The sequence below is a fragment of the Pseudophryne corroboree genome, chromosome 4 (assembly GCF_028390025.1).
Source record: "Pseudophryne corroboree isolate aPseCor3 chromosome 4, aPseCor3.hap2, whole genome shotgun sequence".
Taxonomy (NCBI): Eukaryota; Metazoa; Chordata; class Amphibia; order Anura; family Myobatrachidae; genus Pseudophryne; species Pseudophryne corroboree.
The window spans coordinates 874,599,300-874,624,058 of record NC_086447.1 but is presented as its reverse complement, the minus strand read 5'-3'; the positions used below and the strand labels follow the sequence as shown (position 1 = coordinate 874,624,058).

General features: G+C 46.3%; 1 protein-coding gene across 4 annotated transcripts in view; it reads left to right on the top strand.

Annotated features, from left to right (window-relative positions):
• DAAM2 (dishevelled associated activator of morphogenesis 2) overlaps positions 1–24,759 on the top strand; it is a 471,074-nt gene that overhangs the window by 205,974 nt on the left and 240,341 nt on the right. For all 4 annotated transcript variants that reach the window (XM_063918836.1, XM_063918833.1, XM_063918835.1 and 1 more), the window contains exon 5: positions 9,296–9,390. In XM_063918836.1, the coding sequence (XP_063774906.1) occupies positions 9,296–9,390 (95 nt within the window). The remainder of the gene's footprint in view (positions 1–9,295; positions 9,391–24,759) is intronic.

The following is a 24,759-nucleotide window of genomic DNA, read 5'->3' as shown; positions in this document are numbered from 1 at the left end:
ATCTATCTATCTATCTATCTATCTATCTATCTATCTATCTATCTATCTATCTATCTATCTATCTATCTATCTATCTATCTATCTATCTATCTAATTTAATTTCTGCCCAGAATAAATCAATAAGACCCCAGGGAAAGCGCAGCGGATATCTTTGATAGCTTCTGCAGAACCCCTGTAATGCTTTCAGGTGATACTTTCATTTTAAGGATATCCCCCCCGCCCCCGAAAAAAATTAATTTTTCTGGAAAATGTTCCCCTCAAAAAATGTGTATAACAAATATGCCCTTAAAACGTAACTGTATCATGTGAGTGACTTACCTTCATGTAGGAGACGTGGGGTCTATTCATGAAGCAGTGAAAAGAGTGGAGAAGTGAGCCGGTGGAGAAGTTGCCCATGGCAACCAATCAGCATTGAAGTAACATTTATAATTTGCATACTATACAATTGTACGGAGCAGCTGATTGGTTGCCATGGGCAACTTCTCCACTCTTTTCACTGCTTCAGGATTAGACCTCACAGAGACAGGATCCACTCATAGCTCACACCCTGGCTGAGGGGGAAGAGGGGAGAAACATACTGTGTGCAGTGGGAGGTAAGTAGGGCTGTGGGGAGGGAGGAGGTATAGCAACCAAAAAGCGGATTATATCCATCCTGACACTGCTCGTGGTAACCCTAGATGATGGGCGTACATTCACTGGCACAATTCTCACATTATTTTTTTGGGGGGGAAGAGAGCGGCCCTTTGCAAAGCCGGATTCAAATGTTCCGCCAGCGATGGGCACGACAACTTAATTTCAGCTCGATAACCCCGGAGGAGGTAGCGAGCTGAAATGCGTGTAAAGAGACCCGTTTGGGCGCACAAACGGGTCTCTTTACGATCGCGCCCATTACTTTAGTCGCCTAAACCAGACTGTAATGAGCGGGATAACGGGGCGCATTTGAATATCGCCCCACTATCTCCCGTCACTTTAGATGGGAGATAGCGGGTGCGATATGAGTTGAATCCGGCCCTTTATTTACAAACATTTGTGATACAAAATGGGTAGTCCTGAGAGCTCAGTGACTGGTGGGTCTGTGATAGGATGCCGCCTTTGCTATAAGACTCTTCATGAAATTCCATCCCTGCTGGATTTTCCACGGTCAGCTGTAAGTGATATTATTAGAAAGTGGAAGCATTTAGGAACAACAGCAACTCAGCCACAAAGCGGAAGACCACGTAAAATCACAGAGCGGGGTCAGCGACTGCTAAGGTGCGTGGTGCGTAACAGTCGCCAACGCTCACTGATTCCATAGCTGAAGAGTTCCGAACTTCCACTGTCATTAATGTAAACACAAAACTGTGCTGCGGGAGCTTAATGGAATAGGGTTCCATGGCCGAGCAGCTGCATGCAAACCTCACATCACCAAGTCCAATGCCAAGCGTTGGATGGAGTGGTGTACAGCAAACCGACGCTGGACTGTGGAGCAGTGGAAACGTGTTCTGTGGAGTGTTGAATAGCTCTTCTCTGTTTGGCAGTCAGATGGGTGAGTCTGGGTTTGGCGGATGCCCGGAGAACATTACCTGCCTGACTGCATTATGACAAATGTGAAGTTTGGTGCAGCAGGGATAATGGTATGGGGTTGTTTTTCAGCGTTTGGGCTAGGCCCCTTATCTCCAGTGACGGCCAATCTGAATGCTTCAGCATACCTAGACAATTTGGATAATGCTATGCTTCCAACTTTGTGAAAAGAGTTTTGGGAAGGCCCTTTTCTATTCCCTCATGACTGTGCCCAGTGCCCAAAGCAAGGGCTATAAAGACATGGTTTGAGTTCGATGTGGAACAACTTGACTGGTCCGCACAGACCTGACCTGACCTAAACCCCGTCGAGCACCTTTGTGATGAACTGAAACGGAGATTGTGAGCCTGGCCTACCCGTCCAACATCACTGACCTCATAAATGCTCTACAGAATTAATGGGCACAAATTCCCACAGAAACACTCCAAAATCTTGTGGAAAGCCTTCCAAGAAGATTGAACATTGGGGGTCATTCCGAGTTGTTCGCTCGCTAGCTGCTTTTAGCAGCATTGCACACGCTAGGCCGCCGCCCTCTGGGAGTGTATCTTAGTTTAGCAGAAGTGCGAGCGAAAGATTAGCAGAATTGCTACTAAATAATTCTTTGCCGTTTCTGAGTAGCTCCAGACCTACTCACAGATTGTGATCACCTCAGTCCGTTTAGTTCCTGGTTTGACGTCACAAACACGCCCTGCGTTCGGCCAGCCACTCCCCCGTTTCTCCAGACACTCCCGCGTTTTTCCTTGACACGCCTGCATTTTTTTGCAAACGCCGGGAAAACGCTGAGTTACCACCCAGAAACGCCCCTTTCCTGTCATTAATTTACCGAACAGCAGTGCAACTGAAAAGCGTTGCTGAAGCCACAGCAAAACTGCTAAGTTTTGTGTTAAATAACTAAGCGCATGCACCCTGCGTGCCTTGCGCATGCGCAATTAGCAACAAATCGCAGCATAGCGAAAATCAGCAACGAGCGAACAACTCGGAATAACCCCCCATTGTTATAGCTGCAAAAGGAGGACAAACTCCATATTAAAGTATATGTATTTCAATACAATATCATTACAGTCCCTGTTGGTGTAATGTCAGGCGTCTGAATACCTTTGTCCATATAATGTAGGTCATGGCCTGGGCTGGGTTCTACTGGGCCTCATTCATATCATAGCTATGGTGATGGAATTGTTCTGCTGTTAGAGTAGAAGCTGCACATTGTTGTGCCAGTGTCTTTCCTATTGTTGGCTTACATTTCTAAACCACTAACTTTATAATGACATATTGGTATATACAGCTCTCAGACTTGGGCGACCTATAGATATCTGAACTTCTAATTATACATCAGCGGAGGAACCCTCAGCCTATGCTGGCGTACAATGATCTGTGTCCCTACACAGGAGAAGAAGGGGGACATTACACCATTGATCACCATCTATTCCTGCCTCATAGACACATACTGTAGATGCGCGCTTAGTAAACAATACTTGTTGTCCGCGCTCTGTAGTCAGATACTATTTATACCCCCTGAGATGTTTTCATGCTATGCAAGCTGCTTTCTTACACTGAGTGATATTTTCCATCTCACCCCTTCTCTGCGTTACGTCAGCTCTTCCATCTGTGCTGGATGTCGGAGAAAGTGATAATTATTACGGTGTCCACAGAATCTTTTCATCTGTCTGATTCTGGTATGAAGATGGAAAACAGTGCGTGGAGATCCCAACTCCTGTTACTCCTCTTACAGTGATATACTTCATCCTTGCGTGTCTTCATCTGGTATCCCTCTGCTGCTCCAGACCACGCTAACATCCAGGCTGCCTGCTGCATCATCCCCACACAGCTTATAATCTATAGTGACTCCAGCTGGCGGATCCAATACTAATGTGCGCTCGTCACCAATACACATTATTAGGAACGGATACATTACATTCTTATCATCACTGACGCAGGTTACCTCTATTCTGTGCTGGTGATAAATACAGCTGGCTGTAAGGATGGTATTTATCAATAGAAACGATAGGGCTTATTATTGCACCGCCCTACATATAAAAGGCTTATCACTGGTGCTCAAACCCCAAACATGCTGTGAGACATTTATAATACCAGTGCACGGGTGATTGCAGGAATGGCGCTGTAACACACGGCAACCGTAACTCATGGAACGGGGAATAAGGGCCCGCCTCTGCCGTGGTAGTTACTCTCTTGATCAGAGTCCACCTGCAGTATTTCTCTGATGAGAAAACCTCTTACTAGGAGTAACCACATACTGTATTTAACCGGGTTCTGTATGATTTACCGACGGACACAATTCTGACGGTCAAAATACTGACATGGTCAAAATACTGACATTAATTATGCCGACATGTTCATAATGTCGGCATAGTCTTAAATACCGACATTTGAAATGCCGACATGTCAAAATACCGGCATGGATTTTTATTTCTCTTTTTGTGTGTCGGTGTCGACATAGGCCGACATGGACACAGTCTAAGTGCACCGTGTCTCCTCGCATGGCTCGCTATGCTTCGGCCGCAGTGCCTTGCTGCACACGGCACACTATTATATTCCCCCTCCAGGTCCACTGGGATGGTAAAGTATGAACAAGTCTGTTTTGGGGCAAAAACTCCTAAAAAATGCATGTCGGCATTTTGACATGTCGGCATGTCAAATGCCGGTATGCTGACCATGTCGGCATTTTTAAAATGTCGGCACAATGAATATCAGTATTTTAACCGAGTCGGTATTTGACTGTCGGTCAATGGCTGCAAGGATTATGACCGTCGGTATTGTGTTCGTCGGTAAATCATCTGCTACCCATTTAATCCATAAGTGACTCTGTCTTACGTGCTTTTTGCAGATCCATGCTGCTTTTCTCTGTGTCTTTTTTTTGTTTTTTATCCATTAAAAAAATTGGTGCACATGTCATCAAGAAACACAGGGCGACCAAGCGGCTCCATTGAGCCCATATCTGGTGTTTGTCGGTGGGTGAGTCCTAGTTCAGGATTGTCTCACAGGAGAGCAGAGGAAGCCAGGATCAGCAAATACGGAGGCTGCAGTATATAAAGCTCCTCTCCAGTTATGTCAGGATTATAATACCATGAATTGTGGCTCTCACAGCTGTGCTCCTGGTAGACTATGCTGGACCAGTTTTCATTTCAGCTGTTGAGCGATCCCGGGGAACCTCTGGCAGCAGCTGTGCTCATTGATATTCAATGGCCATAGCTGGTGTGTGACGTGTCCAAGGTTTCAGCTCTTCCCAGGGCATCTAGGTGACGGTGCAAAGGTGTTGCCACAACATCTGAACTATCAGCTGCTAACATTTATCCCATCTAGAAGTTCTTCAATTTTACCAGCTGATACACAAGTCCTGAAACATGGTGTAAACAAGCCATGCACATGTCATTGCCCCCTGAGGTGCCAGGACTGTAATTCTTACAACGGCTGCTGGTTGGAGACAGGTGTATACAGTATATACCAGATCAGGGTCTTGTTATACAGTTGCCACAACTCCAAATGATGTACAGATGGAACCTTGCTCATCTACCCTTCTCTAGTGCACCATGGAGCAGCTCATCTAGCCTTCTCTGCTGCACCATGGTGCACCAAGGTTTATTAGCATAAGCCTTTCATCTGTTGTTCTCAGCTGCAATACAATACAGAGAGAACAATACAGCAGGGGATTAAGTCATTACAGCACTGGCTCAGTGAATCCTATTAAAGGGATAGATAAGCAGGGCTCCATCTGTATAAGGGGGTCTGTGTAACTTGCTGGTACAAACCTAAAACTGTAACTCGTGGGAATAAAAATGATGTCCGAAGGTTAAAAACGTTTTATAAAGGGCAACGCAAAGCTAAATCTGTAAAAGTGCTGATGTGTAAATCACGTGACATTGCCGACAGGCGGTGTGCCGCCCTCTTACGGTGTGCAGCTCTGATACAGGCTACTTGTAAGTTTCGTACTCACTGACGAGCCCTTCCGCCACCTATAATCCCCATTACTACAGTGTCATTTCACACTAATTGTTACATTATTTTTATCATTATTATTATTATTCATTATACAGTTTTAATGAATTAAGGCTCCTCCTTATCACAATGTGGTCATAGGAGTTCATCACCACAATCTGTAAAATCTCGCTAAGGCAGCTGAGCCCGGAGAGGTAAGGGTTAACGTACAGCTTCGCTGGGACAGACTTGTGACATCTACAAAATCAAGCTTACACTAATAAAAAATACATCATAAATGTAAAAAAAAAAATGCATTAAAGTAAACATAATTCAACCTATAAAAGAGATGTTATCCAAATAAGAAGCTGCAATCTCATGACAGGTTCCCCTGTGCTGCTGCTGCTGCTGCATACCCCTGATGTATAGGGAAAGGTGATAAAGAGCCCTAAAGCTGATGGAATATGGGTTTTTCCCACTGGGTACGGGTCGTTGGGTCAACCACACTTAGTTCGACAGTTATTAGGTCTACCACTATTGGTCGACAGGGTTGCTAGGTCGACATTGGCTATAGGTCGACATGAAAAAGGCTGACATGGGTTTTTTTTCACCATTTTTTGGGTGTCGTTTTCTTCGTAGAGTGACAGGGAACCCCAATTAGTGCACCGTATCCGCTCGCCATGCTTCGAGCAAGGTGCCTCGCTCAACTACCGCTGCGCTCGGCACAGGTTACCGTTCCCAATGGTAGTCCACGTGGATCGTAAAGTAGGAAAAATGAAAAAAATTTTGAAAAACTCGTGTCGACCTTTTTCATGTTGACCTATCACATTTCGACCTATAGACCATGCCGGCCTAGCAGCCCTGTCGAGCTACTACATGTCGACCAATAGTGGTCGACCTAATGCCTGTTGACCTGACGACCGTATCCCTTCCCACTTTTGCAAATATGCCCCAAAGTATAACATTTCACAACACACAGAAGTGAGGTAATAATAACATGTGTGTTTCTTTATCAGTCACATATGTTTGTGTCAGACTAGTCCTGCTCTGGTTTTTGTGACTATTGACATATAACACACACATAATGTAACACATACATGACAAAGCAAACACATTAACTAACATACACATAGTACACGATAACACACATACTGTACAAGTGACACTTGCATGATATTGAACAAACATGATGTATGTACAGTAACACATATGATATAAACATATAACACACATATGATATAACATACACATAACAAACACATGTAACAAACAAAATTCAATTCTTCCATGAACATGATGTACTGTTACACACACTATAACACATACATGTAACACCCACATAACATAACACATACATTTAACACATGCATATGACATAACACACCCATGTAGCACATGCACATGACATAACACACATGATATAATATACATATAATACACACATGTATATGGCATAACATACACATGCTGTTATATACACAGAACACGCACATGTCATAACACACATGTAACACACACATGACATAAGACACACATGATATAATATACATGTAATACTTGCACAATATAAAACATACTGTACATGTAACACATGCACATGACACATGCAAATTACTATGATCTACTATACATGTAACACACAATGGGGCAGATGTATTAAGCCCGGAGAAGTGAAAAAGCAGTGATACATGGAAGGTGATAACGCACCAGCCAATCAGCTCCTAACTGTCTTTTTTTAAACCATCATGATTGGCTGGTGCGTTATCATCTTGCACCTATCACTGCTTTATCACTTCTCCAGGCTTAATACATCTCCAATATAACAAATGCATGCAACATCAACATAACACATACATGTAACATGTACATGACATAAGACACATATGATATAATATATGTGTAATACACGCACATGACATAACACATACATGTAACACACGTACATGACATAAGACACGTACATGACATAACACACACATGATATAATATATGTGTAATACACGCACATGACATAAGACACACATGATATAATATATGTGTAATACACGTACATGACATAACACACACACATGTAACCCCCACTGTTACTGTCAGGAGATTTCCCATGTGTCAGAGTGTTGGATCCAGTGAGTGCTTGGCTGGATGAGTCCCAAGCATTACGCTGGGATTGGTATAGAGGCGTCTCACTTTGGGATCTCATGTTTCCCATAATTACGCTCCGTTTCACAGCATTTGGCACAGATGGGTTATATTAGGAGAACTGTGAGACAGGTATGTTGGCGGATGTGCCACATCGGGGAACAGACGTACTGACTCCTCCAGACCAGCAACGGGTGACCTCATCTCCGTTATATACAGTACAAGCCTTCATACTCAGAGATGAAGGAAGTCAGTGAGATTCCATAGCATCTCCTCATATACCTGTCAGCAGTGCCCAGTGGTAAGCCTAGGCCTCCTCCCAGTCCCCCCAAACCCCACTCATATTGTGCAGCTCCTGGTCACTTTCATGTCCTGATAATAATCCATGCCTGGAGAAACTGGGGCTGTGCAGTGAGTATGATCTCCCTGTGTCAGTGCGTTTAATCAGGAGATGGATATACTGTAATTCCAAGATAAAATACCTCTCACATTGGGGGTAATTCTGAGTTGATCGCAGCAGCAAGTTTGTTAGCAACTGGGCAAAACCATGTGCACTGCAGGGGGGCAGATGTAACATGTGCAGAGAGAGTTAGATTTGGGTGGGTTATTTCGTTTCTGTGCAGGGTAAATACTGGCTGCTTTATTTTTACACTGCAATTTAGATTTCAGTTTGAACACACCCCACCCAAATCTAACTCTCTCTGCACATGTTATATCTGCCCCCCCCCCCCCCCCCCCCCTGCAGTGCACATGGTTTTGCCCAACTGCTAACAAATTTGCTGCTGCGATCAACTCAGAATTAGGCCCATTGTCTATGTGCATGCGTTTCAGCTACATGCCATTGTATGTTACACGGGGCGCAATGGACATCATACTGTAGCTTTCTACATGGACCTAGCAGCCACTTGGGCCTGCATAGACTCAAAATGGTCTCAGTGTGTCTAATATTGAATGAGAATTTCTGCTATTGTTTTGGTATTAGAATCCCAGGGGGATGTTTTGGCCTTGTACCCACTGGCGTTTGATCATGCTCCCGGCTGGGGGTCACCACTCACCGCATTGTGTAAAACTTGTGTCTAAAGCATTGAATGGCAGAAGAAGCCTTCATAAAACCATGACACACACAAACACCAGTGTGAACGTGAGTGGGTGTAACGGCACCAGGGAACGGAGGGCTCCAATTGTCAGATCTGTTTACATGTGCTGCCAAGTGTTTTTATAGCCAATGATTATGGGGACATTACGAAAAATCCCTGTAAAGTATTCATGTAGAAGTTGAAAAGGTGTTTCCTTTCATTTCCTATACTGTACTAGTAAAATATTAGTCTCTGTGGTTGCTAATGGCAACAGCAGCTTTTCTAAATCGTTATCAAAAGAGCAATTTTCATAAATGCCTCAGTATGTTGTGTTATAAGACTGATATACTGTAACTAACTCCAATATAGTGCCAGGCGCATCTCTGTTTCCTTACGTAACCGGAAAATCTGCTGAATTCACTTATTTTCTCATTTGCATACAAGGCCACTGGCATTAAACAGAGAAATGAAACAATGCCCTGTTAGAATCTAATAACTTCCCTTTCATTCATTCAGCTGTTAGTGACCTGTGCTTGGATAGGATGCAGTTGGTTCGCTGCGGCCGTAGTCATGTGATCTTTTGTCCCCGCAGATGCAGACGCTGTACGCCTTCGATGAGGAAGATACAGAAACAAGGAATAAGATAGTGGAAGACTTGAAGACGGCGCTACGGACTCAGCCAATGAGGTACATTACGGTCAGAAGATACTCAGGCACAGATGTATCAATCATTGAAAACAGTGGTCAAGTGGGCCAATGGAGAAATTCCCTATCGCAACCAATCAGCTTTGAGGTAGCATTTATTAAGTACATTTTATAAGTTCATAGGTAGAAGCTGATTGGTTTCTATAGGCAACTTCTCCACTGGTTCACTGCTTAATACATCTGAACCTCAATGTAATACCCTATTCCTGCTACCACTGGCTACAAGCATTGGGGGTCATTCCGAGTTGATTGCTCGCTATCAACTTTTTGCAACGCTGCGATCAGATAGTCGCCGCAGGGGAGTGTATTTGCACTTTGCAAGTGTGCGAACACGTGTGCAGCCGATGGCACAAAAAAGTTTTTTGCCGTTTCTGAGTAGCACTGGACTTACTCAGCCCTTGCGATCACTACAGTCTTTTTGGTCCCGGAATTTACATCAGACACCTGCCCTGCAAACACCTGAACACGCCTGCGTTTTTCCAAACACTCCCAGAAAGCGGTCAGTTGCCACCCACAAACGCCCTCTTTCAGTCAGTCACCTTCGATCGGCTGTGCGAATGGGTTCTTCGTTAAATCCATCGCCTTCGTTAAATCCATCCTCTTTGTACCCGTACGACGCGCCTGCGCATTGCGGTGCAAACACAGTTTTGCCGAGTTTTAACCTGATAGCAGCGCTGCATAAAGTTGCTAGTGAGCGATCAACTCGGAATGACCCCCATTGTCCATCAATATACAATTTAGAGGACTTGAAAACATTGTTATTCTTGGAAAGCTGGGAGTCGGCTTTGGAACCCAGTCTTGAATAAATAATGTTTTACTGTTTATTTAAATGACTTATCTACAAGTTTCATATTTTTGTTTAGCCATAAGACTCACTTTTAGCCCCCAAAAATTGTAAAATAAGTGTCCTTGTCTTATGGTCCTAAATGTGTCTATAAAATCTGCCACGATGCAGCGTCCAATAGGATGCAGCTTAACCGGATCAGCAGACTAGTGTTCCACCCCATTCCTAAAGCCACAGCCTTTATTTCTCTTTCATCCACTAGGGGACACTGCATACCTCCCAACTGTCCCGATTTTTCGCGGGACAGTCCCGTTTTTTTGGGACTGTCCCGCTGTCCCACCCGCGGGCCGCAGTGTCCCGCGGTAAGGCGGTAGGGGGGGCAGTCAGGAGGCTCCTGTCATCGCTGCCCTGCTTAGCAGAGCAGCGGTGATTAGACGCTGTGCGCATGCGCACAGTGTCTATTCACTGGAGACAAAGGGAGAGGGGGCATGCCAGCAGCTTAGGGAGCGCTGGGCATGCCCCCCCCAGTGACAAAAACGGGGCGTGGCTCGCGATTGCGGACCCTCCACGAAGCCATGCCCCTTTTCATAGGCCACGCCCCCTGTGCCGCTGTGTGTCCCTCTTTGGAAAATGACAAGAGGGATCATTCCGAGTTGATCGCTCGCTAGCAGTTTTTAGCAGCCGTGCAAATGCATTGCCGCAGCCCACTGGGGATTGTATTTTCGCTTTGCAGAAGTGCGAACGCCTGTGCAGCAGAGCGCCTGCAAAATCTTTTTGTGCAAAACAAGACCAGCCCTGTAGTTACTCTTCGTGTGCGTTGATTCTAACGATGGAGGGGCGGCTTTTGACGTCACACACCCGCCCAGTGAACGCCCATCCACGACTGCGTTTTTTTAAGCACTCCCTGAAAACGGTCAGTTGACACCCAGAAATGTCCTCTGTCAGTCACCTTGCGGCCGTCTGTGCAATTGGAATCGTCGCTAGAACCAGTGCAAAACCACAATGGACTTTGTACCTGTACGACATGCGTGCGCATTGCGGTGCATACGCATACGCAGATTAGCCATTTTTCTCACTGATCGCTATGCAGCGAACAACGGCAGCTAGCGATCAACTTGGAATGACCCCCATGGTTGGGATGTATGCACTGGAAGCTTACGCCAGGGTATAGAGGCTTGGTTACTGGAAGCCGGCACAATATTACTTTAGAAAAGTGTGAAGCTCCTCCCCCTCTAGTACCTATCATCCACCAGTTAGAAAATGTAGGGAGCTGGCCACTCTGGAGTTTGCTCCATCAGTTTGGTTAGGTATTTTTTCTTTTCTTTTATTTCATTTTTCTTTTCTTTTTCCACATTCTGTAACCTGCCCCATTTCATAGATGTAGCAGCGTCTATTGCTAGTTATTTTTGATCATATAATTTGGAGCGCTTTATGGTCTAAAAAATAGTAGTTATGCATTTATACCCTATTAATAAATGAGGTAATAAGATTATTATTGATGTTATTAGATGTTACTGTATACAATAGTTTTGTAAATAGCAATAAATGGTATGGGAACATATTTAAGATGTCATATGGCTTTATCTGCATAGTACATTAGTGTGAATCTAAGGCCAGCTACACATCAGAATCAGGCCAATAGGGCGATTTCCCTTCACCCTGGACCATGCTAGATTGCCGGTACCCCCCAAGAAAGATTTAAAGAGCGACGGAACGATCACTGTTCCGTCCTTCATTAATATGCATGGTGCCGCATGCGATATCATCCCGTTGGCTGTGCAGCATGGCCGACCTGAAGGCGTTGCATGGTCCTCGGGGGATACGGAAAATTATGCTGATATCTGCCTGATGTGCACCCACCCTAAGACGGGAATAAGGTATATTCTTAGCTTAGATACGTTATTGAGTGACGTAACATTGCGCACAGGTGACCCCATTTGTCGCTCCACCCTTATTTATGAGCAAAGCTTCAGTAGACTTTGGTAGAAAACAATGTTTCCCGTCAATAAAATGGTTCTTACAGGACATTTTGTGTGAGAAAACAAGCTAATAGCATTAGATGTATATGAGAGATACGGCTAATTTGATGAATTCCCTTCTGAGGCTGATAAATGGACCCTTTTGTGGACGGAATTCTGCTCTCATTATTATCTGTATCAGACGGATCGCCGCTTTCTGGGTCATTAACCCTAATAACGGGATAAATAGCTAGAAAACATTCCCACACTAATCATTTCATTTTAACAATACCCGGTAAGTTCCGTTCCAAGCTTCAGTAACTGCTGCAACGTTAACCCTCAGGGGTCTATTCATGAAGCAGTGAAAAGTGTGGAGAAGTGAGCCAGAGGAGAAGTTGCCCATGGCAACCAATCAGCATTGAAGTAACATTTTATAATTTGCATTCTATACAATTGTACGAAGCAGCTGATTGGTTGCCGTGGGCAACTTCTTAACAGGCTCACTTCTCCACCCTTTTCACTGCTTCATAAATAGAACCCTCAGATGTTATTTCCCAAATCTAGAACTGTATATTGTGTTATTAGCAGTTGCAGAGGTGGGGCTTTAGCGCAGTCTAGAATTCAAATAGGGGAGCGACACCAACTGCCAGTGAGTCCCGGCCGGCGATGTGTGGCAGCATTGGGGTGGCAGTTGGTGTGACTCCTTTATTTGAGTTTTGGGTGCGCTGCAGTCCCACCTATGGAACTGCCACTGGTTATTAGTAATAACTGCTGGAGACACTGGGCTGATTCTGAGTTGGAAGCAGAAGCGCACGGTCACCCGTCTGGACTTTATGCAAATGCGATACAAACTCCTTCCCCTGTGTACATCCGTGTGGATGAATACACAAGGACTTTAACACCCACTTTTAGCATCCGCTCACTCTGCAATACTGATTGGTGGGCCCTTAGACACCACCATCGGTTACATCATTGAAACTTGTACAAGATTCTCCGTCTGACTATGGCTTCCCATGCTTGCGAATGGGCGCCTGTGCATGCAGCATCTTTCACTAATAACCCCCCCCCCCCGCGTCACTCCCATAACACGCCCACTATTGCATGCACTACTAGCCCCTTCCCAGTCACTGCCCAGGAACGTCCATAACTTTTCAAGAAACAGTTCTCATACAGTGTGTTTCAATGGCAGCAGCGCCTACCTGCATACACTCTGTGTAACACATGCACTGTGGGAGTTTTCAGGAATATTTCCACATGCGCGGTTGCAGGAAATCGCTTGTTTACTTGAACGTCAGCATTGTGTATGACTCTGAATCAGGCACACATCCACCTTCTCCTATGTACAGAGAGGTGCGGCTGGCATTGGTGTAGCATGTAACACGTAGGAGGCGTACTGCCACCTGAGAGCTGGCATTACTGGTAGGGTCCTGAGCACAGGGAGGCATTACTACCATCCCCAACCGCCAGCTGGGTAGGAGGCGTGGCACGGCTAACATTTCCCTAATGTTTATTTATTTAATATTTATTTATTTATTTTATTTATTATTATTATTATTATTATTTATTTAATATTATTTATTTTATTTCATATATAGCGCAGCAAATTCCATTGCGCTTTATGTTGTTGGTAAAACTAGACAGAAAATGGTGAAACCTCAGTTCTCCTGCTGGTGAAAAGTATACACACAGTGGTATGAAGTAGTGCTAATTGTAGGCTTTTATGTAATAATTTTCATAAACTTAAAATAAGAACAGTATTAAATATTTAATATGAGTTAAAAACAGTTAATTATTAGTAGATTAAGAGCAACCATTGGATAAATAACGAGTATCTCACCAATGCCAATGATTCGATGACAGCATACTGTATATGTGGTCAAGTCCTGGTATTAATCATGTTCCTATTGTCGCCTCTGATGGTAATTTATTGATGGAGTTCGGGGAACTATGATATATCCAATCGAACCTGAAAAGTGCTGTAATGGCGTCCGCTAGAGGGTTAGTCCTTTTGGCGGCATACAAGCCTGTTGGTTAGCAGGCAGATCCTCAGTTCCATGCAGTCATATTTGGTTCCAGGTGATTGGTAGAAAGAATCAGTCCCCAGCGATCTGGCTTTCTCCTTTTTGAGTCTGGTTCAGGGTATCCAGGAAGGTTTGCGATCCAATGGGTGGTTAATTTGATAACCAACGCGTTTCGCTGCATGGAACCTGCAGCTTTTTCAAGGTTCTCCTGCTGGTAACTGAGGGGCTCATTTATCAATGAGTGATCAAGCTCCTTGTGAATAATAAAACTCATTGCATATAATAAATGGTGCTCCAGTCAATCAGCTCCCAACTGTCATTTTTCAAATACATGACTAGAGCTGAACACATGACAGTTATGAGCAGAACACGGGACAGTTAGGAGCTTAACACATGACAGTTATGAGCAGAACACGGGACAGTTAGGAGCTGAACACAGGGCAGTTAGGAGCTGAACACAGGGCAGTTAGGAGCTGAACACAGGGCAGTTAGGAGCTGAACATAGGGCAGTTAGGAAAAGGACAGTTAGGAGTTGAACACATGACAGTTAGGAGCTGAACACAGGGCAGTTAGGAGCTGAACATAGGGCAGTTAGGAAAAGGACAGTTAGGAGCTGAACACATGACAGTTAGGAGCTGAACACATGACAGTTAGGAAAAGGACAGTTAGGAGCTGAACACAGGACAGTTAGGAGCTGAACACGTGACAGTTAGGAGCTGAACACGGGACAGTTAGGAGCTGAACACATGACAGGAGCTGAACACGGGACAGTTATGAGCAGAACACAGGACAGTTAGGAGCTGAACACAGGGCAGTTAGGAACAGGACAGTTAGGAGCTGAACACATGACAGGAGCTGAACACATGACAGTTAGGAGCTGAACACGGGACAGCTAGGAGCTGAACACGGGACAGTTAGGTGCTGAACATGGGACAGTTAGGTGCTGAACATGGGACAGTTAGGTGCTGAACATGGGACAGTTAGGTGCTGAACATGGGACAGTTACTAGCTGAACACGGGACAGTTAGGTGCTGAACACATGACTGTTAGTAGCTGAACACGGGACAGTTAGGTGCTGAACACAGGACAGTTAGGTGCTGAACACATGACAGTTAGGAGCTAAACACAGGGCAGTTAGGAGCTGAACACATGACAGTTAGGAGCTAAACACAGGGCAGTTAGGAGCTGAACACAGGGCAGTTAGGAGCTGAACACAGGGCAGTTAGGAGCTGAACACAGGACAGTTAGGTGCTGAACACGGGACAGTTGGGAGCTGAACACGGGACAGTTGGGAGCTGAACACGGGACAGTTGGGAGCTGAACACGGGACAGTTGGGAGCTGAACACGGGACAGTTGGGAGCTGAACACGGGACAGTTGGGAGCTGAACACGGGACAGTTAGGAGCTGAACACGGGACAGTTAGGAGCTGAACACAGGGCAGTTAGGAAAAGGACAGTTATGAGCAGAACACAGAACAGTTATGAGCAGACCATGGGTCAGTTGGGAGCTGAACACGGGACAGTTAGGAGCTGAACACATGACAGTTAGGAGCTGAACACAGGGCAGTTAGGAAAAGGACAGTTAGGAGCTGAACACGGGACAGTTAGGTGCTGAACACATGACAGGAGCTGAACACGGCAAAGTTAGGAGCTGAACACATCACAGTTGGGAGCTGAACACAAGACAGTTAGGAGCTGAACACGTGACAATTAGGAGCTGGACAAGGGACAGTTAGGAGCTGAACACGGGACAGTTAGGAGCTGAACACGGGACAGTTAGGAGCTGAACACGGGACAGTTAGGAGCTGAACACGGGACAGTTGTGAGCAGAACACGGGACAGTTAGGAGCTGAACACAGGGCAGTTAGGAAAAGGACAGTTATGAGCAGAACACAGAACAGTTATGAGCAGACCATGGGTCAGTTGGGAGCTGAACACGGGACAGTTAGGAGCTGAACACATGACAGTTAGGAGCTGAACACAGGGCAGTTAGGAAAAGGACAGTTAGGAGCTGAACACGGGACAGTTAGGTGCTGAACACATGACAGGAGCTGAACACGGCAAAGTTAGGAGCTGAACACATCACAGTTGGGAGCTGAACACCGGCCAGTTATGAGCAGAACACAAGACAGTTAGGAGCTGAACACGTGACAATTAGGAGCTGGACAAGGGACAGTTAGGAGCTGAACACGGGACAGTTAGGAGCTGAACACGGGACAGTTAGGAGCTGAACACGGGACAGTTAGGAGCTGAACACGGGACAGTTGTGAGCAGAACACGGGACAGTTAGGAGCTTAACACATGACAGTTATGAGCAGAACACGGGACAGTTAGGAGCTGAACACAGGGCAGTTAGGAGCTGAACACAGGGCAGTTAGGAGCTGAACATAGGGCAGTTAGGAAAAGGACAGTTAGGAGCTGAACACATGACAGTTAGGAGCTGAACACATGACAGTTAGGAAAAGGACAGTTAGGAGCTGAACACAGGACAGTTAGGAGCTGAACACGGGACAGTTAGGTGCTGAACACATGACAGGAGCTGAACACGGGACAGTTATGAGCAGAACACAGGACAGTTAGGAGCTGAACACAGGGCAGTTAGGAACAGGACAGTTAGGAGCTGAACACATGACAGGAGCTGAACACATGACAGTTAGGAGCTGAACACGGGACAGCTAGGAGCTGAACACGGGACAGTTAGGTGCTGAACATGGGACAGTTAGGTGCTGAACATGGGACAGTTACTAGCTGAACACGGGACAGTTAGGTGCTGAACACATGACTGTTAGTAGCTGAACACGGGACAGTTAGGTGCTGAACACAGGACAGTTAGGTGCTGAACACATGACAGTTAGGTGCTGAACACATGACAGTTAGGAGCTGAACACATGACAGTTAGGAGCTAAACACAGGGCAGTTAGGTGCTGAACACAGGGCAGTTAGGAGCTGAAAACAGGACAGTTAGGTGCTGAACACGGGACAGTTGGGAGCTGAACACGGGACAGTTGGGAGCTGAACACGGGACAGTTGGGAGCTGAACACGGGACAGTTGGGAGCTGAACACGGGACAGTTAGGAGCTGAACACGGGACAGTTGGGAGCTGAACACGGGACAGTTGGGAGCTGAACACGGGACAGTTGGGAGCTGAACACGGGACAGTTGGGAGCTGAACACGGGACAGTTGGGAGCTGAACACGGGACAGTTGGGAGCTGAACACGGGACAGTTAGGAGCTGAACACGGGACAGTTAGGAGCTGAACACGGGGCAGTTAGGAAAAGGACAGTTATGAGCAGAACACAGAACAGTTATGAGCAGACCATGGGTCAGTTGGGAGCTGAACACGGGACAGTTAGGAGCTGAACACATGACAGTTAGGAGCTGAACACAGGGCAGTTAGGAAAAGGAGAGTTAGGAGCTGAACACGGGACAGTTAGGTGCTGAACACATGACAGGAGCTGAACACGGCACAGTTAGGAGCTGAACACATCACAGTTGGGAGCTGAACACAGGACAATTGGGAGCTGAACACATGGCAGTTAGGAGTTGAACACAGGGCAGTTAGGAAAAGGACAGTTAGGAGCAGAACATCGGCCAGTTATGAGCAGAACACAAGACAGTTAGGAGCTGAAGACGTGACAATTAGGAGCTGGACAAGGGACAGTTAGGAGCTGAACACGGGACAGTTAGGAGCTGAACACGGGACAGTTAGGAGCTGAACACGGAACAGTTAGGAGCTGAACACGGGACAGTTGTGAGCAGAACACGGGACAGTTAGGAGCTTAACACATGACAGTTATGAGCAGAACACGGGACAGTTAGGAGCTGAACACAGGGCAGTTAGGAGCTGAACACAGGGCAGTTAGGAGCTGAACATAGGGCAGTTAGGAAAAGGACAGTTAGGAGCTGAACACATGACAGTTAGGAGCTGAACACATGACAGTTAGGAAAAGGACAGTTAGGAGCTGAACACAGGACAGTTAGGAGCTGAACACGTGACAGTTAGGAGCTGAACACGGGACAGTTAGGTGCTGAACACATGACAGGAGCTGAACACGGGACAGTTATGAGCAGAACACAGGACAGTTAGGAGCTGAACACAGGGCAGTTAGGAACAGGACAGTTAGGAGCTGAACACATGACAGTTAGGAGCTGAACACGGGACAGCTAGGAGCTGAACACGGGACAGTTAGGTGCTGAACATGGGACAGTTAGGTGCTGAACATGGGACAGTTACTAGCTGAACACGGGACAGTTAGGTGCTGAACACATGACTGTTAGTAGCTGAACACGGGACAGTTAGGTGCTGAACACAGGACAGTTAGGTGCTGAACACATGACAGTTAGGAGCTAAACACAGGGCAGTTAGGAGCTGAACACATGACAGGAGCTAAACACAGGGCAGTTAGGAGCTGAACACAGGGCAGTTAGGAGCTGAACACAGGACAGTTAGGAGCTGAACACGGGACAGTTAGGAGCTGAACATGGGACAGTTGGGAGCTGAACACGGGACAGTTGGGAGCTGAACACGGGACAGTTGGGAGCTGAACACGGGACAGTTGGGAGCTGAACACGGGACAGTTAGGAGCTGAACACGGGACAGTTAGGAGCTGAACACAGGGCAGTTAGGAAAAGGACAGTCATGTGCAGAACACAGGACAGTTATGAGCAGACCATGGGTCAGTTGGGAGCTGAACACGGGACAGTTAGGAGCTGAACACATGACAGTTAGGAGCTGAACACAGGGCAGTTAGGAAAAGGACAGTTAGGAGCTGAACACGGGACAGTTAGGTGCTGAACACATGACAGGAGCTGAACACGGCACAGTTGGGAGCTGAACACATCACAGTTGGGAGCTGAACACAGGACAATTGGGAGCTGAACACATGGCAGTTAGGAGTTGAACACAGGGCAGTTAGGAAATGGACAGTTAGGAGCAGAACACCGGCCAGTTATGAGCAGAACACAAGACAGTTAGGAGCTGAACACGTGACAATTAGGAGCTGGACAAGGGATAGTTAGTAGAGATGAGCGCCTGAAATTTTTCGGGTTTTGTGTTTTGGTTTTGGGTTCGGTTCCGCGGCCGTGTTTTGGGTTCGAACGCGTTTTGGCAAAACCTCACCGAATTATTTTTGTCGGATTCAGGTGTGTTTTGGATTCGGGTGTTTTTTTCCAAAAACACTAAAAAACAGCTTAAATCATAGAATTTGGGGGTCATTTTGATCCCAAAGTATTATTAACCTCAAAAACCATAATTTACACTCATTTTCAGTCTATTCTGAATACCTCACACCTCACAATATTATTTTTAGTCCTAAAATTTGCACTGAGGTCGCTGTGTGAGTAAGATAAGCGACCCTAGTGGCCGACACAAACACCGGGCCCATCTAGGAGTGGCACTGCAGTGTCACGCAGGATGTCCCTTCCAAAAAACCCTCCCCAAACAGCACATGACGCAAAGAAAAAAAGAGGCGCAATGAGGTAGCTGTGTGAGTAAGATTAGCGACCCTAGTGGCCGACACAAACACCGGGCCCATCTAGGAGTGGCACTGCAGTGTCACGCAGGATGTCCCTTCCAAAAAACCCTCCCCAAACAGCACATGACGCAAAGAAAAAAAGAGGCGCAATGAGGTAGCTGTGTGAGTAAGATTAGCGACCCTAGTGGCCGACACAAACACCGGGCCCATCTAGGAGTGGCACTGCAGTGTCACGCAGGATGTCCCTTCCAAAAAACCCTCCCCAATCAGCACATGATGCAAAGAAAAAGAAAAGAAAAAAGAGGTGCAAGATGGAATTATCCTTGGGCCCTCCCACCCACCCTTATGTTGTATAAACAAAACAGGACATGCACACTTTAACCAACCCATCATTTCAGTGACAGGGTCTGCCACACGACTGTGACTGATATGACGGGTTGGTTTGGACCCCCCCCAAAAAAGAAGCAATTAATCTCTCCTTGCACAAACTGGCTCTACAGAGGCAAGATGTCCACCTCATCTTCACCCTCCGATATATCACCGTGTACATCCCCCTCCTCACAGATTATCAATTCGTCCCCACTGGAATCCACCATCTCAGCTCCCTGTGTACTTTGTGGAGGCAATTGCTGCTGGTCAATGTCTCCGCGGAGGAATTGATTATAATTCATTTTAATGAACATCATCTTCTCCACATTTTCTGGATGTAACCTCGTACGCCGATTGCTGACAAGGTGAGCGGCGGCACTAAACACTCTTTCGGAGTACACACTTGTGGGAGGGCAACTTAGGTAGAATAAAGCCAGTTTGTGCAAGGGCCTCCAAATTGCCTCTTTTTCCTGCCAGTATAAGTACGGACTGTGTGACGTGCCTACTTGGATGCGGTCACTCATATAATCCTCCACCATTCTATCAATGTTGAGAGAATCATATGCAGTGACAGTAGACGACATGTCCGTAATCGTTGTCAGGTCCTTCAGTCCGGACCAGATGTCAGCATCAGCAGTCGCTCCAGACTGCCCTGCATCACCGCCAGCGGGTGGGCTCGGAATTCTGAGCCTTTTCCTCGCACCCCCAGTTGCGGGAGAATGTGAAGGAGGAGATGTTGACAGGTCGCGTTCCGCTTGACTTGACAATTTTGTCACCAGCAGGTCTTTCAACCCCAGCAGACCTGTGTCTGCCGGAAAGAGAGATCCAAGGTAGGCTTTAAATCTAGGATCGAGCACGGTGGCCAAAATGTAGTGCTCTGATTTCAACAGATTGACCACCCGTGAATCCTTGTTAAGCGAATTAAGGGCTGCATCCACAAGTCCCACATGCCTAGCGGAATCGCTCCCTTTTAGCTCCTTCTTCAATGCCTCCAGCTTCTTCTGCAAAAGCCTGATGAGGGGAATGACCTGACTCAGGCTGGCAGTGTCTGAACTGACTTCACGTGTGGCAAGTTCAAAGGGCATCAGAACCTTGCACAACGTTGAAATCATTCTCCACTGCACTTGAGACAGGTGCATTCCATCTCCTATATCGTGCTCAATTGTATAGGCTTGAATGGCCTTTTGCTGCTCCTCCAACCTCTGAAGCATATAGAGGGTTGAATTCCACCTCGTTACCACTTCTTGCTTCAGATGATGGCAGGGCAGGTTCAGTAGTTTTTGGTGGTGCTCCAGTCTTCTGTACGTGGTGCCTGTACGCCGAAAGTGTCCCGCAATTTTTCTGGCCACCGACAGCATCTCTTGCACGCCCCTGTCGTTTTTAAAAAAATTCTGCACCACCAAATTCAAGGTATGTGCAAAACATGGGACGTGCTGGAATTTGCCCATATTTAATGCACACACAATATTGCTGGCGTTGTCCGATGCCACAAATCCACAGGAGAGTCCAATTGGGGTAAGCCATTCCGCGATGATCTTCCTCAGTTGCCGTAAGAGGTTTTCAGCTGTGTGCGTATTCTGGAAAGCGGTGATACAAAGCGTAGCCTGCCTAGGAAAGAGTTGGCGTTTGCGAGATGCTGCTACTGGTGCCGCCGCTGCTGTTCTTGCGGCGGGAGTCCATACATCTACCCAGTGGGCTGTCACAGTCATATAGTCCTGACCCTGCCCTGCTCCACTTGTCCACATGTCCGTGGTTAAGTGGACATTGGGTACAACTGCATTTTTTAGGAGACTGGTGAGTCTTTTTCTGACGTCCGTGTACATTCTCGGTATCGCCTGCCTAGAGAAGTGGAACCTAGATGGTATTTGGTAACGGGGGCACACTGCCTCAATAAATTGTCTAGTTCCCTGTGAACTAACGGCGGATACCGGACGCACGTCTAACACCAACATAGTTGTCAAGGACTCAGTTATCCGCTTTGCAGTAGGATGACTGCTGTGATATTTCATCTTCCTCGCAAAGGACTGTTGAACAGTCAATTGCTTACTGGAAGTAGTACAAGTGGGCTTACGACTTCCCCTCTGGGATGACCATCGACTCCCAGCGGCAACAACAGCAGCGCCAGCAGCAGTAGGCGTTACACGCAAGGATGCATCGGAGGAATCCCAGGCAGGAGAGGACTCGTCAGACTTGCCAGTGACATGGCCTGCAGGACTATTGGCATTCCTGGGGAAGGAGGAAATTGACACTGAGGGAGTTGGTGGGGTGGTTTGCGTGAGCTTGGTTACAAGAGGAAGGGATTTACTGGTCAGTGGACTGCTTCCGCTGTCACCCAAAGTTTTTGAACTTGTCACTGACTTATTATGAATGCGCTGCAGGTGACGTATAAGGGAGGATGTTCCGAGGTGGTTAACGTCCTTACCCCTACTTATTACAGCTTGACAAAGGGAACACACGGCTTGACACCTGTTGTCCGCATTTCTGGCGAAATACCTCCACACCGAAGAGCTGATTTTTTTTGTATTTTCACCTGGCATGTCAACGGCCATATTCCTCCCACGGACAACAGGTGTCTCCCCGGGTGCCTGACTTAAACAAACCACCTCACCATCAGAATCCTCCTGGTCAATTTCCTCCCCAGCGCCAGCAACACCCATATCCTCCTCATCCTGGTGTACTTCAACACTGACATCTTCAATCTGACTATCAGGAACTGGACTGCGGGTGCTCCTTCCAGCACTTGCAGGGGGCGTGCAAATGGTGGAAGGCGCATGCTCTTCACGTCCAGTGTTGGGAAGGTCAGACATCGCAACCGACACAATTGGACTCTCCTTGTGGATTTGGGATTTCAAAGAACGCACAGTTCTTTGCGGTGCTTTTGCCAGCTTGAGTCTTTTCAGTTTTCTAGCGAGAGGCTGAGTGCTTCCATCCTCATGTGAAGCTGAACCACTAGCCATGAACATAGGCCAGGGCCTCAGCCGTTCCTTGCCACTCCGTGTGGTAAATGGCATATTGGCAAGTTTACGCTTCTCCTCCGACAATTTTATTTTAGGTTTTGGAGTCCTTTTTTTTCTGATATTTGGTGTTTTGGATTTGACATGCTCTGTACTATGACATTGGGCATCGGCCTTGGCAGACGACGTTGCTGGCATTTCATCGTCTCGGCCATGACTAGTGGCAGCAGCTTCAGCACGAGGTGGAAGTGGATCTTGATCTTTCCCTAATTTTGGAACCTCAACTTTTTTGTTCTCCATATTTTATAGGCAGAACTAAAAGGCACCTCAGGTAAACAATGGAGATGGATGGATTGGATACTAGTATACAATTATGGACGGACTGCCACGGTTAGGTGGTATAAAAAAACCACGGTTAGGTGGTATATAATACAATTATGGATGGACGGACTGCCTGCCGAGTGCCGACACAGAGGTAGCCACAGCCGTGAACTACCGCACTGTACACTGGTTGATAAAGAGATAGTAGTATACTCGTAACAACTAGTATGACGACGGTATAAAGAATGAAAAAAAAACCACGGTTAGGTGGTATATAATACAATTATGGTTGGACGGACTGCCTGCCGAGTGCCGACACAGAGGTAGCCACAGCCGTGAACTACCGCACTGTACACTGGTTGATAAAGAGATAGTAGTATACTCGTAACAACTAGTATGACGACGGTATAAAGAATGAAAAAAAAACCACGGTTAGGTGGTATATATTATAATACAATTATGGATGGACGGACTGCCTGCCGAGTGCCGACACAGAGGTAGCCACAGCCGTGAACTACCGCACTGTACACTGGTTGATAAAGAGATAGTAGTATACTCGTAACAACTAGTATGACGACGGTATAAAGAATGAAAAAAAAACCACGGTTAGGTGGTATATAATACAATTATGGTTGGACGGACTGCCTGCCGAGTGCCGACACAGAGGTAGCCACAGCCGTGAACTACCGCACTGTACACTGGTTGATAAAGAGATAGTAGTATACTCGTAACAACTAGTATGATGACGGTATAAAGAATGAAAAAAAAACCACGGTTAGGTGGTATATAATACAATTATGGTTGGACGGACTGCCTGCCGAGTGCCGACACAGAGGTAGCCACAGCCGTGAACTACCGCACTGTACACTGGTTGATAAAGAGATAGTAGTATACTCGTAACAACTAGTATGACGACGGTATAAAGAATGAAAAAAAAACCACGGTTAGGTGGTATATATTATAATACAATTATGGTTGGACGGACTGCCTGCCGAGTGCCGACACAGAGGTAGCCACAGCCGTGAACTACCGCACTGTACACTGGTTGATAAAGAGATAGTAGTATACTCGTAACAACTAGTATGACGACGGTATAAAGAATGAAAAAAAAACCACGGTTAGGTGGTATATATTATAATACAATTATGGATGGACGGACTGCCTGCCGAGTGCCGACACAGAGGTAGCCACAGCCGTGAACTACCGCACTGTACACTGGTTGATAAAGAGATAGTAGTATACTCGTAACAACTAGTATGACGACGGTATAAAGAATGAAAAAAAAACCACGGTTAGGTGGTATATAATACAATTATGGTTGGACGGACTGCCTGCCGAGTGCCGACACAGAGGTAGCCACAGCCGTGAACTACCGCACTGTACACTGGTTGATAAAGAGATAGTAGTATACTCGTAACAACTAGTATGACGACGGTATAAAGAATGAAAAAAAAACCACGGTTAGGTGG